This window comes from Microtus oregoni, unplaced genomic scaffold (assembly GCF_018167655.1).
Source record: "Microtus oregoni isolate MIOR12 unplaced genomic scaffold, Mior012 000055F_ref0000237, whole genome shotgun sequence".
NCBI lineage: Eukaryota > Metazoa > Chordata > Mammalia > Rodentia > Cricetidae > Microtus > Microtus oregoni.
This window is the reverse complement of record NW_024543831.1, coordinates 5450158-5466620: the sequence shown is the minus strand read 5'-3', so window position 1 is coordinate 5466620 and position 16463 is coordinate 5450158. Positions and strand designations below refer to the sequence as shown.

Here is a 16463-nt window from a genome sequence, read left to right as displayed (position 1 = left end):
AACTATGACTTCTGATTAAAGCTCAGCTAGTTTCCTTTCAGGTATCTGCGATAGTTTTGTTATAAATCATCTTTAGCCAGGCAGTGGTGGTGAACGTCTTTAATCCCAATATTCAGGAGGCAGAAGCAGGAGGATAAGTTCGAGGCCAGCCTGGTCTACAGAGAGAGTTCCAGGACAGGCTCCAAAATTAAACAAAGAATCTCTGTTTCAAATAAATAATCTTCAGAAAAACTGTCAAAGCAACTACCCCAAGCTGTGTCTGTGTTGCATGGTTCAGGACCTTGGCTGAAAGGCCACAAGTTCTATCTCAGCTGGATGACCTTGGACTACCCCAGCAACATAAATATCCTTCTTACATACTATAAAGCGCCAATAAGAGCAAAGCCACAGATGTATCTTGTTCACTACTTCATTCTAAATGCCTGATGCAGACAACAGCATGTACAGAATAATTCAATCAGCTGCACCTGCCTCTAACACAATGCCACACACTCAATGAAAAATAGCTAATAATATTCTGCCAGCATCCTTCCTTTAGAACAATTTCCGATCTTTTCCCTGTACCAATCACTCTACTGAAATTCTCACTTAAGATGTGGTTCTATCACTGTGTAGTATATGGTGATTTTGCTGTATCTCAATTAAGTGAGTCTGAATAGACAAGGGTCTGAGAATGAAACAAAAATCCCACAAACTTTCTCCCAGTACTACTCCGGGGAACAGCATAGGAATGATCAGCCACCTAAGATAACCATTGTAACAGGTATCGTGGGAAGCAATAACAGCCAATACCAAATGGCATTACTACATTTAGTGAACAGTTCAGTATGGCCATTTCCTATTATCTTCTCCATTCAGAATGCACTCATGGCTCTCGAGGGCAGGGATGTGTGAAGCTGACCTACTGCTAGGTACACACCTATCACTAGGGATGCTTAGGTAGGATTTCCAGTTCTAGACCAACCTGGGCAGTACAGGAAGGCCCTAAGTTCCAGGACTCAAGAGTAAAGACAAAAGACTTCAGGTGATCATAGTGAGCAGAATAAGGAGTGGCTGGGACACAACTTAGGCCCCACTAGCGTATTTTGTACCACCATTCATATTCAACTTGGAAGTTAATGACATGACACACTGGGCGGTGGTTGGCACATGCCTTTAATCCCAGCACTTGGGAGACAGAGGCAGGTGGATCTTTGTGAGTTTGAGGCCAGCCTGGTATACAAGAGCTAGTGCTAGGACAGGCTTCAAAGCTACACAGAGAAAGCCTGTCTCGAAAAACAAATACACAAACTAAAACCAACAACAACAAACAAACAAACAAAAACTTGGAGTTAATGACATGACTCATATAACAACCCATTTGAAGTCTTTGGAAGAGTATGCATATTGGCTTAACTTGGAATAGTACTTGTGTTTTGCATGTCTGTCCAGATCTGGTGGGGCACACCTCTAATCCCAGTACTTGGGAGGCAGAAACAAGTTTGTTGGTCCAGAACAGCCAGGGCTACAGAGTGACACCCTGAGGGGGAAAAAAAATGAAGTCTGTAGACATTAGTAAAAAACGGAGCACATGGGGGGAGCGGGGAGGAGAGCTAGGGGGACCCTGTGAGGTGGTGAGGAAAGATGTTAAGGATAAAGCAGTGTGTTAATTTGTTTTCCCTAACACAAATTGAAGGGCAGTCTAAGGTAAAGAGGAAGGTAGTTAAGAAAGCTTGAGTTCAGGGAGGGTTGTGGAAATCAGATACAGCTGGATTCTGTATTGAGTAACTGTCACTCAAGCTGGGTGTGTGGCTCTCGCCTGTAAACCTCAGCACCTACAAGGCACCGGCAGGCAGAAGGACGATTTCAAGACCATCCTTAATACATGGCAAGTCTCGACCAGTCTGGACAAGAGACTACATTCAGTCATTTAGAAAATCCCTCCTACATCCTTCTTGGCCCAATAAGGATGGTGGCGCACGCCTTTAATCCCAGCACTCAGGAGGCAGAGGCAGGCGGATCTCTGTGAGTTCGAGACCAGCCTGGTCTAAAAGAGCTAGTTCCAGGACAGGCTCCAAAGCCACAGAGAAACCCTGTCTCGAAAAACCAAAAAAAAAAAAAAAAGAATCGCTATTAAGACGCCCCCAAACTAGCTAAAACAGGTTGGCCTGGAACTCAGAGCCCGTCTCCTGAGATTAAAAACGTGTGTCACTAAGCCCGGCCAAACTCTACTTTGATAGGCTATATTAACCGCCAACCTCGGTGAAAATACACCAGTAAAAATAAAACTGTCGTTACAGCAACAAATGATTTCAGAGAGGCCTTGTTTGCAAGCTACGGGAGAGGAGGCATTTGTTCTACGCCGAGATGCGGGCTACCAGGGCAGTTCCCATGGCAACCAGACGCTGCTGCAGCACACTTCTTAAGAGGTCGAGCTTGACGCCAGGGATCGGGTAAGGCGAGAATCTGCCTTGGCGACTTCGGCTGCGGCCACCGACGGACATTCGACGTCTGTCGGTCCGAACGCTGGGTCGCGCTGGCGGGCGAGGTCCTGCCTGATTCGGTTCAAGACTGGTCACCAGGAAGCTGTCTCCGGAGACCATCGCCCAAGCCATGGTAGGCTGGTTGAGATCTCCCTGGGAGGACCGGTAGGCCACCCTGTTGGCTTGATCGCCGGCCGACAGAGACGCCGAGTTCTGAGCCATCTTCAAACACCGCCCGCAGTATTTGCTTGACGTACGTCGACCAAACTGGGCCCTCGGCAGCGCCGCAGATCACTCCAGCCTGCGACGGAGGCAACCGTTAGTGACCCCAGCAGCCATTTTCAACGCAACGGCGGAAGGAGCCGCCGCCGGAAACGGGCTCCTCCCGCGCGCATGCGTAGCGGCCCTGCGCTCGCGCGCGACGGGCGTTTACGTCGTGACGTCAGAACGAGAGGACGCGGGTGCCTCAGAGAGCGTAGTACGGTCGGCCGGCCGCCCGCGAGCAGTCCGACTAGGCCCGAGTCTGGAAGCCCGGCGGAGATGGGGGCGGCGGCCGCGGAGGCCGACCGCACTCTGTTCGTGGGTAACCTGGAGACGAAGGTGACCGAGGAGCTCCTCTTCGAGCTCTTCCACCAGGTAAGGCGCGGGCACGATCCTAGGGCGGCTGGGGCGGTCAGGGGCCCAAGTCAGGAGCGGAGCGCGCCAGGCCGGAACCCTGGGGCGTTCGGGCCAAAAGTGACGTCTGATGATGTGGGTGTCGGCGTCTTCGTCCCGGTGAAGGTCCAGGGACGGAACCGCAGCATTGCTTTCCCTTTCCTGTGTACCTCGCCTTCTCTTTGAGTTTATTGGGCTTTGCTTCGTCTCACACGTTTCCGCTTCTCTGTTCGCTTAACTTGCATATGAAATTGCAGACATTGAAGTGTTTCTAAAACTCTATACACTTAACGTAGGAAAACAGCATTGGCATGTTTATACAAAAAGTCCGAAAAGTTAGACCGATCCTGCCCTGCTTTACGACTCAATCTCTGATTATAGTTGATCGATGCGGAAATCAATTTTTTTTTTAACTTTTCGAGAGACAGGGTTTCTCTGTAGCTTTGGAACCTGCCCTGGAACTAGCTCTCGTAGGCCAGGCTGGTCTCGAACTCACAGAGATCTGCCTGCCTCTGCCTCCCGCGTGCGCCACCACCGCCTGGCTTTTAATGAGATCTTGGATGTTCTGGTGGAAGCTTCACCCCAGCTCCTGGCATCTTTGTACCCAAAGGGTCTGAAATGTCCTGGTGAAAGTTCCACCCCAAGCCTCTTCCCCCATCTCTCTCCAAACCCTGCCATATCTCGGCCTGCCAAATGATGAGGGCTCCCCGAGAGGGTATTTAAACTGCCCCCCCCCCAAAAAAAAAAAACAGATATGGTTTTCTGATCTCTTTTTCCTGTCTCCTCTTTGGGGCGCTGGAAAATCATCCTGGAGCATTTTATCCCTTAAACTTGGACTTTTTTCTAATTCGGTTTGATTTGGTCTGATTTGGATTGCTGCATTGGCGAAGAGGCTTATCAGGGTGCAGAAACTTTTCATTGATTACATACTATTGTTTAAAACTTTGTGTTCTCTTTGTAGTATTTGAGAGAGAGAGAGACAATCTTTGTATGTAGCCTTGGTAGCCTGGGACTCCGAGGCTGACTTTGAACCAATCCTCCTGCCTGCACCTCCTGACTACTGACAATACAGGCATGTGCCACCGTGTGCTTGCATTATTGTTTAATTCTGAACTTCCCGTGTTTTCCTGAAACTGCCTTGTTTAAGTTCTGAATCCTTTTCTTTGTAGGCTGGGCCAGTAATAAAGGTGAAAATTCCAAAAGATAAAGATGGCAAGTTGAAACAGTTTGCATTTGTGAATTTCAAACACGAAGTATCTGTTCCTTACGCCATGAATCTTCTCAATGGAATCAAACTTTTTGGGAAGCCCATCAAAATTCAGTTTAGATCAGGTAATGACTCAGGTATAGTGGTAATAAAGAGAGGCATTTGCTTTCTTTTGCTTTCACTACTACTATTCCAGGGGATTTTTGGTTTGCTTGTTTTTTGTTCTGAAGACAGGTATTTTAGGCTAGCTTCAAACTCACTGTGTAGCCAAGTCTGGCCTTGAACTCTTGATCCTCCTGCTTCTATCTCCCAAGTGTTGGGATTGTACTTGTTGATGCCTGACCAGACTTCTATTTTAAAGATTGGATTAGGGAGCTAATGATGGAAATACTTTAGATTTTGCTATTTCCCAGGGTACTTTGTGATTTACAAACAGTGATTTTGTTGCTGCTGGGTTTTTTTGTTTGTTTGTTTGTTTGTTTTTTCTTGAGACAGGGTTTCTCTGTAGCTTTGGAGCCTGCCCTGGAACTATCTCTTGTAGACCAGGCTGGCCTCAAACTCACAGAGATCCGCCTGCCTCTGTCTCCCGAGTGCTGGGATTAAAGGTGTGTGCCACCACCGCCTGGCTTTGCTGCTGTTTTGTGAAGATGGGCTAAGGCTTTCCATCCATACAGTCCCGCAGTACAGTGTGGAGATCAAAATAGCATGGCCAGATTGGCTGTTTCTACATTAGGTAGTATCTTGTTTGGAATGCTTTCTTTTTCTGGTATTACCTACTTAAAAACCTGTGAGGTAGTCTATAGCAATTTGAGTGATGGTTTTCTTTGTTTTGTTTTAGTTTGAGGGCTGTTGGTGCTGCTTTTAAACTGTTTATCTCTTTTGGGGTAATTTAGACTGGATGAGACATTTCAGATTGTTGTTGGGCTTTTTGGTTTTCAATTAGAAATTTTAAATTATGTTTTAGGAAGTAGTCACGCCTCTCAGGATGCCAATGTGTCATATCCCCAGCATCATGTCGGAAATTTAAGCCCTACCTCCACATCTCCTAACAGGTACTGTTTCTCACTAAGTCAATTGTCAGACAGTTTCTGAGGGAATGATTTCCTTCAGAATGCTCCAGCTGTTTTGCCACTGGCTCTGCTGGATCAATGTCATGCCTCTGTTTTCTAAGGAGGCTGGATGCAGATAGATTGTGTGGTTATTTGCACTAAATGAAATGCAACTATAGTCACGTGTGTTTGTAAAGACACGTCCTACCCACATAAACAGATAGAATTGAGACAAAAAATACTTGTCATAATGATTATTCATAAAGGGCTTTCTTTGAAGAATTGAGCACATACCTGTTACCTATCGAGCGCCTCACCAAATCCTTTCTGTGTATGATCTCGGTTACTTCTCGAAGCAACCATGAAATAGGATTTCTCCCTCTGCTTTTGGTGCAGAAAGTATGGAATGGAGGTTAACTTGCCCAGATTTAAGCAGTGTGTGGAGACAAGCCTGGTTGGTCTGATGAAGCCACAGGATGATACACTGCCAAGTGGAACTTCAAATTTAGATGAGCACATGTACTTTGTGGCTACCTGTTTAATTACTGTAATTAGTTCTCTCGAGAAGTAGAAAATGCTTTGAGGGAGTTTTAACAGCAGGAGATGATGCAGATGGATGAGGAACTGAAAGAAGCCAGTGCAATGAAGGCAGTAGGGAATTTTGATGAAGTACATAAAGACTGAGTAAGTGTCTCATAGAGCTACAGTCAAGTTTTGGAGGATTTATTCTGAACAGGAAGAAAGCATTAAAATATTTTTAAGTCAAATGATGATACGAAGTTAGAAGTTTAACGAGTTACTTGGTTGCAGTGGGAGAAGAATGTGTTAGAAAAGACATTAGTGAAAGAAATACCAATTAGAAAGCTATGGGCAAGTGACCTTGTGGGACTGTTGGATCAAAGTTGGTTTGGATTAAGGCATTGCCAAAGCTGGAGAGAAATGTTGGAAGGAGGAATTATAAAAAGCAATAGTACAAAAACATTGCTTTCCCTGTGTTCTTTTTTTGCCAGCCAAAATCAGTTAGTGGTGTTTAAACACTTAATCAGTTGACACTCTTCAGCTACTTTGATATAACAGTCAAAGGTATCCTAAATGGAGCAAAGATCTTCCTCTTAGAATTTCTTGAGAGGGTTGAGTAAGTATGCTAGCCACTTCTTTTAACTTTAATCATAGGCTAGGGTGAATTATTTTAATACTCTGGCATAAAGTAAGCTGTAATTTTTGACTCTCTTAGAATCTGGACACATGATCTGCTCTGAGCCCCCCCCCTTGCACAATCCCCCAGAGAAAGTAAAAGAGAGCCCCCTTTTCCTCCCTACCTCCACCGAGTCTAAATCAACACTAAAATGAGGAAACAAATGTTATCCAAACCTTTTCGCTTTAATGTCTCAGTGATACCTACCTCCCTAATTGCTCAAATTAAAGTCAAATTTAGTTTCTTTACTATTTCCTTCATTTGTAGCTAGACAAAAAATCTCAGTTTGAACGATGTCATTGACTTGAGGACCAATACGTTTTTGTTCTGTAGAGTCAAGTAGTTAATACTAGCCCTGTTGTCTTTGTATCTGCCATTGTATTGGTAAAGATAATAGGTAACACAAGAGGAAAACAGTGTTCCCAGAAAACATGATGTTACAGAACTTTAAATATGTCCTTTTCAGAAAGGCTGTCCTGATCTCCAGCTATTCCAATCCCCTAACACATAGGAACTGTCCTTGTCTTAATCATTTTCATCATTGAGAACTGTCTTGCTCATAACTTACTGGTGTTGAGTGTTTGTTGAATGATGACCACTCATCATTCCTGTTTTCTCTTTGCAGCTATGAAAGGACAGTGGGTAACATGACTCCATCAGCACAGATGGTCCAGAGGTCCTTCTCTTCTCCAGAAGATTATCAACGGCAAGCAGTGGTAGGCAGTTTTTTTCCCAATTGAGTTGCTAAGACAAAGTATTACTTTGGCTAAAGTATTCCTGTTACATCAGACAACTTATCACTTCTCAGTCAGTTTTATTACTTATGTCCTTTCAGCATAAGTAACTGTTTATTTTATTTTTTATTTTTTTATTTTTTGGTTTTTCGAGACAGGTTTTTTCTGTGGCTTTGGAGCCTGTCCTGGAACTAGCTCTGTAGACCAGGCTGGTCTCGAACTCACAGAGATCCGCCTGCCTCTGCCTCCCGAGTGCTGGGATTAAAGGCGTGCGCCACCACCGCCCGGCAAGTAACTGTTTATTTTAATTCTTACTACTTTGTCGAATATTTAGGCTACCATGATCATTACAGTTTTAATAATTTAACATGTATCTTCTAGACCAACTTATCTGAAGTGGTTTTTGTAATATGAGACCTACCTTAAAACTCAAATCAGCTGTCTTACGATGTTTCTTTTCTTTTTTGTGGCAGTCTCACTATGTAGCACTGCTGTCCTGGAGCTCTGTATACCAGGCTACCCTTGAACTACAGAGATCTGCCTGTTGCTGCCTCCAGACTGCTGGGTTTAAAGGCATGCGCCATTATGCCTAGCTTTTGTCATCAACTCTTAACAGCTTCTAAGATGCAGGACCTATTTCTGCTACTGTAGCTGTCTTTCTCAGAATCCATTCTGGATCTGCTGTGTGCTTCTCCCTTGTAAAGATTTCTTTTTGTTCAGTTTATTTTCTTAACACTCAGATTGTATGCCACCTTCACAGAGATTTTCCTAGTGTTGGTGAGTGTCTAGTGTTTCCTGTGTTTGTTATAGTGATTCATAGTATAGTCATTTTGAGTGATGGCTTATGATAGTCTTGGAAATAAGTAATATGTCTGAAACTTTGGTATTAGACCACATGTCATTCAACACATTTCGCTTGGGATACATCTGGGCAAGGGTGATTTTGATTTTTCTTTATTCTATGTATTGTTGACTGACTAATCCATTGGCTTTGCTGTTAAGAAGTACTTACAATTAATGTTTCAATTTTTTTTTCTCTCAGATGAACAATGTTTTCAGACAGATGTCATATGCTGGGAAATTTGGTTCTCCACATGCAGATCAGTCGGGATTTTCGCCATCAGGTCAATCACACGGTCATCCCTTTAACCAGTCTTCCAGCTCCCAGTGGCGTCAAGAAACATTGTCACTACAGCGTAAAAGACAGAATTCTCACCCCTACCTGTCAGATAGACACTATAGTCGTGAGCAGCGCTACTCTGATCATGGGCCCGACTATTATTACAGAGGAGGCCGAGAGGATTTCTACTATGACGACAGGAATCATGATGGCTGGAACCATGACTATGATAGTAGAAGGGACAGTAATAGAAGTGGGAAGTGGTCCTCATCTCGACACTAGCAAGCATTCCAAGTACATTTTTTTACAGGGCCATTTTAGGCCCTTTTCATTAAGTTGTTCTGGAAATATTTCTAAAACTGTATGGAGTAGCCCCACAGTTTTCCACCTGTCTTTGAAAAAGAGACGACTTTAAGCCTAGCATCAGTTTCCTACAGAAGGCAGGACTGAGCTCCACATTTGTACCTCAGGGCTTCTGAAGAGGGAGGATTCCACAGAAAAGAATGTCCCACCATTCCAGTCACTTCAGTCTAGGGAAGATGAACTGTATAGATTGGTTGTATTATAAAGCAAATATTTGAATTATCTCACCCTTTTGTGTTGCAAAGATTTTCTTGGTAATGAAATCATTTTGGTGTATATAGTAGGAAGTATCCAAGTTGGTAGTCTGAAATGACTATCTGCATTTTGTTAATAAATGAGAAAATGGAACTCAGTAATCCATTTTATTAACAGTTTATTTAAAACAGTTTATTGGTTTTGTTTGGGGATAAATCATTTTCTAATTCAGAATTTAAGTACAAATTCTGTGGTATGCTCTTGAATTTTATCACAAGTATACATTATAAATCTATACTAGTTCATTCTAAGAACTTTAAAATCCTTTCATTAAATTATATTTGATGTATGACTAGTCACTCAGGAAGTTAAATATCTACATGTATATTTTTACATAAGAAGACAGTGTTGATAAATTCTTTTTAGAAGAACAGTAATGTTGATAGATAAAATGGCAAAATGTTTCACTGCAAGGATTATAGTTTTGAAATTTTGTTTAATAATACTTCCATGTTTCAAGATGCTTTTTCACTGTAAAATCGTTTTTAAGAATTCTGTGAAAAATGTGGATCCTCTTTATACCACAGCATTTATACTATGTTCCTTTTTAATATATTAAATGCATAGAAAGAGACTGTGTCTTTATTTTGGCAACGCTGATGTCAGAGGTATCCAGTAAGTTAGTAATGTACTTTCAATCATGTCAGTTTCACACTTCGGTTGGTAGAGATTGTCCATCTTACGGTAGCTTCTGTAGATTTGCCTTGATGCATGGCTAGACTTTGTCAACATAGGTTATGGTGTATAGTGCTATGAACATTCCTTTATCTGCTCTCTACAGCGAGATGTTCTAAGTGTCCAGGCTCTATGTCCCCACTTGGCATAGTGTAGCCAGATTAATAAAACCCAGAGACAGAAATTGGGGTTCAACCTAAAGGTCAGAAAAGCAAAACAGCCAGCCACTGGCTTTTACCTCTACCTCAGTCTGAAATGGCAATCTTGCTTCCAGGAATCTCAGAATGAGACCGTGTCTGTGAACTGTCTCCTCCCGTTTTGTATTCCTACAAAAAGTGCATCACTGGAATTAAAGGCATATACCACCTGGTTTCTATGACAGGCTAGTGTGGCTATTGGGATTAAAGGTGTGTGTCACCACTGCATGGTTTCTGTAAGGCTAACCAGGGCGGCTGTTTTACTCTTTGATTTTCAGGAAAGCTTTATTAGAATACAAATGAAATATTACTATAGCATAGGTTAAGTTTTGTTTAGTTTGCGTAAGCAGTTTTATTTCTTAAAAGCCTGATATTTCTAGGTATCTACATGGAAATGTAGTACTTTATTGGCATTTATCTAGTTTAAATTAAGTCATGTTGATCCACAGGTGATCAGAATAATCTTGGCTTAATGGCTTCTCGGGGGCTAGCCTTGGAAGATCCAGTGATTTTTTTCCTTCAGTTTTACCCAGTTGAACTAATAAACTAAATATCTGTACTTTGTAAACAGGGCAAGAGAGCCTCAGGATTCAATATAGACAACAGTCGAAAGCTCTGTTACTATAACCCAGAAACCTCTTTTAGAAAGAATTAATATATATACTTAGTGTCTAGGGTGTACTCTAAATTCTCAGTGGTGGGGCTATTAGTGTCAGTGTTCTTAAAAATAATGTGCAGCAGGGTCAGGGGAACCGTAGAGCCATAGCATTCCTGTTTAATTTCCAGTGGGTTTTTTGTTTATTTTTAAGTCAATGGATGGTCTGTATCTGTCACAATAAAATTAGCATAGCAAAACTAAGTGATGTAGAAGGAGAGATTTATTATAGCCATGCAAACTTACACAGTTTTGATTACTGATAAATTTATATGCTGGCCGATATCTGGTGTTGGGTCTGAAGTCACCATGGGTCAGTGAGGTTGTCAGTTGACAGGGACAACTGAAGAGCAAAACTGAACAGGAAGAAACTAAACTGAGATTTCATCTGTCTCAGTCTTAGATGTAGAGCTGTGAAGTTCTGTGCTCCATGTGATGGGAACTACACAGTCTTAAAACTGCCCACACCACGCCCAGCCAGCCAGCCAGTAAACGATGCACGAAGTGCCACAGTGCCTGTTAGCCTGCAATGTCTTCCAGAGTCTAAGAGCCAGGCCTGCTACTTCAATTTTATTTTTGTTACCTTATTTTGTAGCTGTGGGCAAAATACCTGGCGGAAATAAAGGAGGAAGTTTTATTTTCGTGTACATTTCTAGGGGAATTTTCAACTGCCATAGAAGAGAAGGCATATAGCTAGTCAGGCAACTTGGTTTCATGGTAGGATGGGTCCAAGCAGGAGTGTGTGACAGCTGTTTGTTTGCTTCATAACTTCCAGGACCCCTGGCTCCTCAGGGGCCTACTTCTTTCAGCTAGACTACCCTCTAAAGGATCATAACCCCAACAGTGCCACTGGCTAGAGATCAGTCCAAACACTCGAACCTATGTGGCTCTTAAGTTATATGTCTTAACTTCAGTATCTGTTGATAACAGAAATCAGGTCTTCGAGAATGGCGGAGTCTCAGAAACTCAGTAGCCACCTAAGCTGCTCTCAGTCAGTAGCTCTCAGGCTCCTGACTCAGGAATTCAGAGGATGAAACTCAGGTCCAAGAGGGCGAATTTTACAAGTTTATTACAGAATGATAGGTGGGAGCTTTAGTCAGGGATATAAAACAGTGCTCCTGGATAGCAGAAGGTGTCCCAGAAAAAAAAGTATAAAGTGTAGACCGAGTTTTCCTGTCCCAATTGCTTGTTCCCAAATACCCAGCATTGGCTTTCCAAATAATTGACTTGGAAGCTTAATATAAATTATAAATGCTTGGCCAGTAGGTCAGGCTTATTACTAACTAGCTCTTAAAACTTAACCCATTTCTAGTAATCTCTGCTGCCCTGTGGCTCATGTCCTCAGTCCCATTTTGTGTGTCCAACTCGTTTTCCATCTCCAGCTCGTTCTCTGACTGGCGACTCTTCTGACACCACCCTTCCTCATCCCATCATTCTCAGTTTGATTGTCTTATCCTGCCTTGTTTTGCTATTGGCCAAATTAGCTTCTTTATTAACCAATGAAAGTAATGCATATTCACAGTGTACAGAAGGATTATTCCACAGCAACCAAGCTGTCCTTTAAAAAGTGCCCCTTTTTAAAGGAATGTGACAACGACTGGGCTGGGCAAGCCTGGAGAGAACAAAGTAGCAGGTGCCCACCTGGGTGCCTGGTTTCATCCACATTCTGGCCTTTTGGCAAAGGTGCTCATTTGGGAGGAATAGAAGCCACGTCTCCGTTCTGGTGTTCTTGGCCTCAGGGAGGGCATTCTGAGAAGTGCCGCTTTGGGGGCCCTACCATACCTGACCAGTTTCTGTCTCCCGTTCTCATACACATTTCTGTTTGATCAACAGCATCAATATTCTGAGTAAGTTCCTAGAGTTGGGCCAAAGTTCTGGTGAAGAGTCTTCTTGAGACCACCCTCAATTCAGACATGAGCTGGAAAAGCAGAAACTCTCAGGCCACCCAGAGTTCTGACTGATTGGCTACAAAGTTCAGGGGTTTCCATTATACCTTAAGTGTTGACATTTTACCACAAAGACTCAGAATTCAGGAAAAAAACTATACACAATTTTATTATAGCAAAAGGTCAAAATGAAAAGCAGTTCCCAAAGAAGATGCAGAGGAAAAGAACAGGGAAGTTCTCAGAAGTGATGCTTCTGTGTCTTCTCCCCTTGGCCTCAGGTTGGATCACCTTCCTAGCAAAGCAAAGCATCATGGTCAGCCAGGAAACATGTCTGAGCTTTATTGTCCATTCAGAATTTTTATGGGCAGGCGGACAAGATGGCTCAGCAGATAACGGCACTTGCTGACAAACAGGGTCTTATTCCCAAGGCGAAAATGCACAAGGATTTTTCCCCACCTCCCCACGGTGTCATGACGCCAACACACTGAAGCATACACTAATAAAGTTTGTTTTCCAGTTTGCGTTGAAGTTCCATAAAGTAGCCATCAGAGCTGAGTTTTTGGCTATGTCACTGAACCCAATCTTCTCTCCCAGGAGGTTCAGGCTAATATACAGCTTAGAGCCCCAACCCTGTAATCACATGGTTGACCCTTTGCATGCTGCCCTGGTCCCAGCCTGAAGGCTCCACCTTGGTTCTCCTCAGGAGCATAAACTTTCAGGGCTCACCATTTGAAAACAGTAATGAAAATACTGGTGCAACTTGAGAAATTCCAAGAATCTAGGTTTTCTCCCAGAGTTAGGAACAAAGCCCCAAGTTCTTTACTATTCAATACCAAACGACAATAGGAGAGACATTCTGGAAACCATCATCATTCTACCTTAGCTAAGCTGACATAGCACAAAGCTACGTGGTACCATCATTTCTCCCTTACCCTATCAAGAAAATACTGGAGACAGGTGGCGGCGGCGAATGCCTTTAATCCCAGAACGCAGGAGGCTGAGAGTCAGGTTGATGTCTCTGTGAGTTCGAGGCCAGCCTGGTATACAGAGTTGAGTTCCAGGACAGCCAGGGCTGTTACACAGAGAAACCCTGACTCGAAAAACCGTCCTCCCCCAAGAAAAAGAACCACCCACCCACCCCCAAAAAAAAGAAAGGAAAAAGAAAACAAAAAGAAAAAATACTACTAGGCAGCTTTCCTGCTTCTTGTTACCTCTCTGCCCCACCACTAGCATACAGACTCCCCTCCGTGCTGTTACTTCTATCTCTTGAACTTTAGCTTTCAAGTGCTACAAATAAATTACCCTACTCTTACTTCAAAAAGCTGAACCTATCGAAGTAGGGTGTGGGCTATAAGAAACCGGGGTAGAGAGTTTACGGGGAAAGGGGAGGTACCGCTTAAAGAATGTGTTGTAATTTAGTTCCTCTTGGCTGTGATAAGATGCTTGGACAAAAGTCACTTCAAGGAGAAAAGTTTTAGTTTACAATCCCAGGCTACAGTTCATCTTTGTGAGGAAGTCAGCGCAGCGGGAGTTTTGAAACAGTTAAATACACAGGTAAGAGCAGGGGGCTATGACTTTCTTGCTGAGGGTATGGTGCCACCCACAGTGGGCAGGTCTTCTCACTTAATGTAATCAAGATAATATGTTAAAAACAATTCCATGGCCTAACCTGATCTAGACAATCCTTAACTGAGATTTCCTTCTGAAGTGATTCTAGATTGTGCCAAGTTGACAAAACTAAACCGTGGGCTAGAGAGATGACTCAGTTGTTAAAGAGCATGTGTGTCTCTTCCAGAGGAGCACAGCTTGCTTCTCAGCACATGTGTTGGGCAGCTGACAACCTCTGTAACTCCAGCACTTGAGGATTGGACAACTTCTTCTGGCCTCTATGGGTTTCCACATAGATTAGGCACACACATACATATGTAAACAAAAATAAATCTTCAAAGCAAAATCCCCGAGATCTTAATCATCACAGGGCAGGAAGTTTCAATTAGAGGAATAAATCTTATTGATCTTTTGCTAGTGTGATGAGTATCATTAATGTATATTTCAAAATTATTTCATTGCAAGTCAATAGTATTTGAGGTGAAGGCAGTGGATTTGATCATCCTGTAATATATACATATATCAAAACAGGACAATACAGCAATAGATGTTTCTATTTGTCAAAAGCAAGACAAAACTTAAAAAATAAGTCATTTCTTCTCTTTTGTTTCTTAGTAAATATCTGAACATATACACAATTTTTAGGTTTAATTATGATGTTTTGCTGTTTACATTGTTCAGTGTTCTTTATATCCTGTGTCTTTAATTATCTAATAGTCAATTTTTCCTTCAGCTTTTGACATTAAGACCAAAGAAAGCTTTATCATATTACTTTTTAATAGCATTATACAGATGTATTTAATTTTTATAAATTTTCATATCAATAAGGAGAAACAGTTGGCAAATATAAAATTATGCTGTCATATTTAGCTTGAGTGTTTGGTACATTAATGTGTAAATGTGAATTTCTTTTTTATGAAACTAGTTTTATTACTGCATGCTTAACCACTTTCAATGGTTTTATAGAAGAGAAATTCCAAAGATTATATACTGAGTGGAGCCAAGTTCATAGCTAATCAGTCTCATTTTAGAAACCAGGTTCTTTGCTTCCCTACTTACTTGAATTAGGTGTGACAGAATAAGGGGATATGTATTTGTAGCAAGTCTTTCTCAGTCCTGCCAGCTAGCTCTTAAAAAATGACACAGAGACTTATTATTTATTATGAAAGCTCAGCCTATAGCTTAGGCTTGTTCCTAACTAGTTCTTTTTTGATATTCATTTTGCATATATATGTATATATGCACACACGTGTGTATGTTTCCTTTTTTAATTGATTTGTATTGAGCTCTACATTTTTCTCTGCTCCCCTCCCTGCCTCTCCCCTTCCCTTCAACCCTCTCCCAAGGTCCCCATGCTCTCAATTTACTCAGGAGATCTTGTCTTTTCCTACTTCCCCCTAACCAGTTCTTATAATTTAAATTAATCCATTTTTATTAATCTACATCTTGCCATGAACATGGCTTGCTGTGGAATGATCTTTCTGTATGCTGTGAATGTATATTTCTCTCATTGGTTAATAATAAAAGCTGTTTGACCAATAGCCAGGCAGGATAAGATTAGGCAGAACAATCAAACTGAGACCTCAGATGAGGAGGGGTGGAGTCAGCAGATGCCAGCCAGCCATCGGAGGAGCAAGATGTATTAGAGCACAGATAAAGCCACGAGACATGTGGCAAACATAGATTAATAGAAATAGGTCAAAGGTAAGAGCTAGTTAGTAATAAGCCTGAGCTAGTTGGCCAAACATTTTGTAATTAATATTAAGCCTCTAAATGAGTTTTTAGGAGCTGCTGCAGGATGGGGCATAACAGAGAAACCCCCAAATACATTACCTCTTTTTCTTTTTTTAATTATCTTTTTTATTCTGTAACTCCGACTTGTTCATCTCTTGTCATCTCCCTGGCATCTATCTGGCATAATCTGTGCATCTAGATTACTCCTTCTTTTCCTTTCCCAGGAAATCTGTCTAGCTATTGGCCATTCAGCTCTTTATTAAACCAATTACAGCAACACATCTTCAAACAATGTAAAAGTATCACCCAACAGCAGTTGATGTTATGGCCTGATATTTGAAACTTGCTTTTTCCTTTGAGATAGGGTCTCATATAACCTAGGCTGGTCTTGAACTCCCTATATGGCCATGGATGGCCTTGAACTCACAAATCTCCTGTTTCCATTTCCCAAGAGAGAGCCACCACTCATGGTTTACTTTTGTAAAATAAGAAATTGTGGGCCAGCAAGATGGTTCAGTGGGTAAAAGCACTTGCTTCATAAGCCTACTTAGTTGAGTCCAATTCCCTAGAATCCACATTTAAAAAGCAGAATGTGTTGTAGGGCACACACACACCTTTAATCCCAGCATTCTTTAGGCAGAGAGGGGCAGAGGTAGGTGGATCTCTGAG

General features: G+C 42.2%; 2 protein-coding genes across 4 annotated transcripts; one reads left to right on the top strand and one right to left on the bottom strand.

Annotated features, from left to right (window-relative positions):
* Nucleotides 1-2104: 2104 nt before the first annotated feature.
* On the bottom strand, nucleotides 2105-3119 carry CUNH11orf71 (chromosome unknown C11orf71 homolog). Its single transcript, XM_041638672.1, has one exon. The coding sequence runs from the start codon at nucleotides 2682-2684 to the stop codon at nucleotides 2337-2339; it is 348 nt and encodes a 115-aa protein (XP_041494606.1). The 5' UTR covers nucleotides 2685-3119; the 3' UTR covers nucleotides 2105-2336.
* Rbm7 (RNA binding motif protein 7) lies at nucleotides 2925-9613 on the top strand. Of its 3 annotated transcripts, XM_041638668.1 has the most exons (6): nucleotides 2987-3098; nucleotides 4078-4188; nucleotides 4286-4448; nucleotides 5288-5375; nucleotides 7193-7283; nucleotides 8344-9613. In XM_041638668.1, the coding sequence occupies exons 3-6, from the start codon at nucleotides 4388-4390 to the stop codon at nucleotides 8701-8703; spliced, it is 600 nt and encodes a 199-aa protein (XP_041494602.1). In that variant the 5' UTR covers nucleotides 2987-3098; nucleotides 4078-4188; nucleotides 4286-4387; the 3' UTR covers nucleotides 8704-9613. The 3 variants fall into 3 exon arrangements, with proteins under 3 accessions (XP_041494601.1, XP_041494603.1, XP_041494602.1); XM_041638667.1 differs by lacking the exon at nucleotides 4078-4188 and having other exon boundaries at nucleotides 2925-3098; XM_041638669.1 differs by lacking the exon at nucleotides 4078-4188 and having other exon boundaries at nucleotides 2925-3098; nucleotides 7193-7287; nucleotides 8344-8594.
* The last annotated feature ends 6850 nt before the right edge of the window (nucleotides 9614-16463 follow it).

Coding starts and splice junctions, on each gene's coding strand:
- CUNH11orf71 (XM_041638672.1), bottom strand. CDS start 2,684: ATGGCTCAGAACTCGGCGTCTCTGTCGGCCGGCGATCAAGCCAACAGG.
- Rbm7 (XM_041638667.1), top strand. CDS start 3,003: ATGGGGGCGGCGGCCGCGGAGGCCGACCGCACTCTGTTCGTGGGTAAC. Junction 3,099..4,285: donor TCTTCGAGCTCTTCCACCAG/GTAAGGCGCGGG, acceptor TTTTCTTTGTAG/GCTGGGCCAGTAATAAAGGT. Junction 7,284..8,343: donor ATTATCAACGGCAAGCAGTG/GTAGGCAGTTTT, acceptor TTTTTCTCTCAG/ATGAACAATGTTTTCAGACA.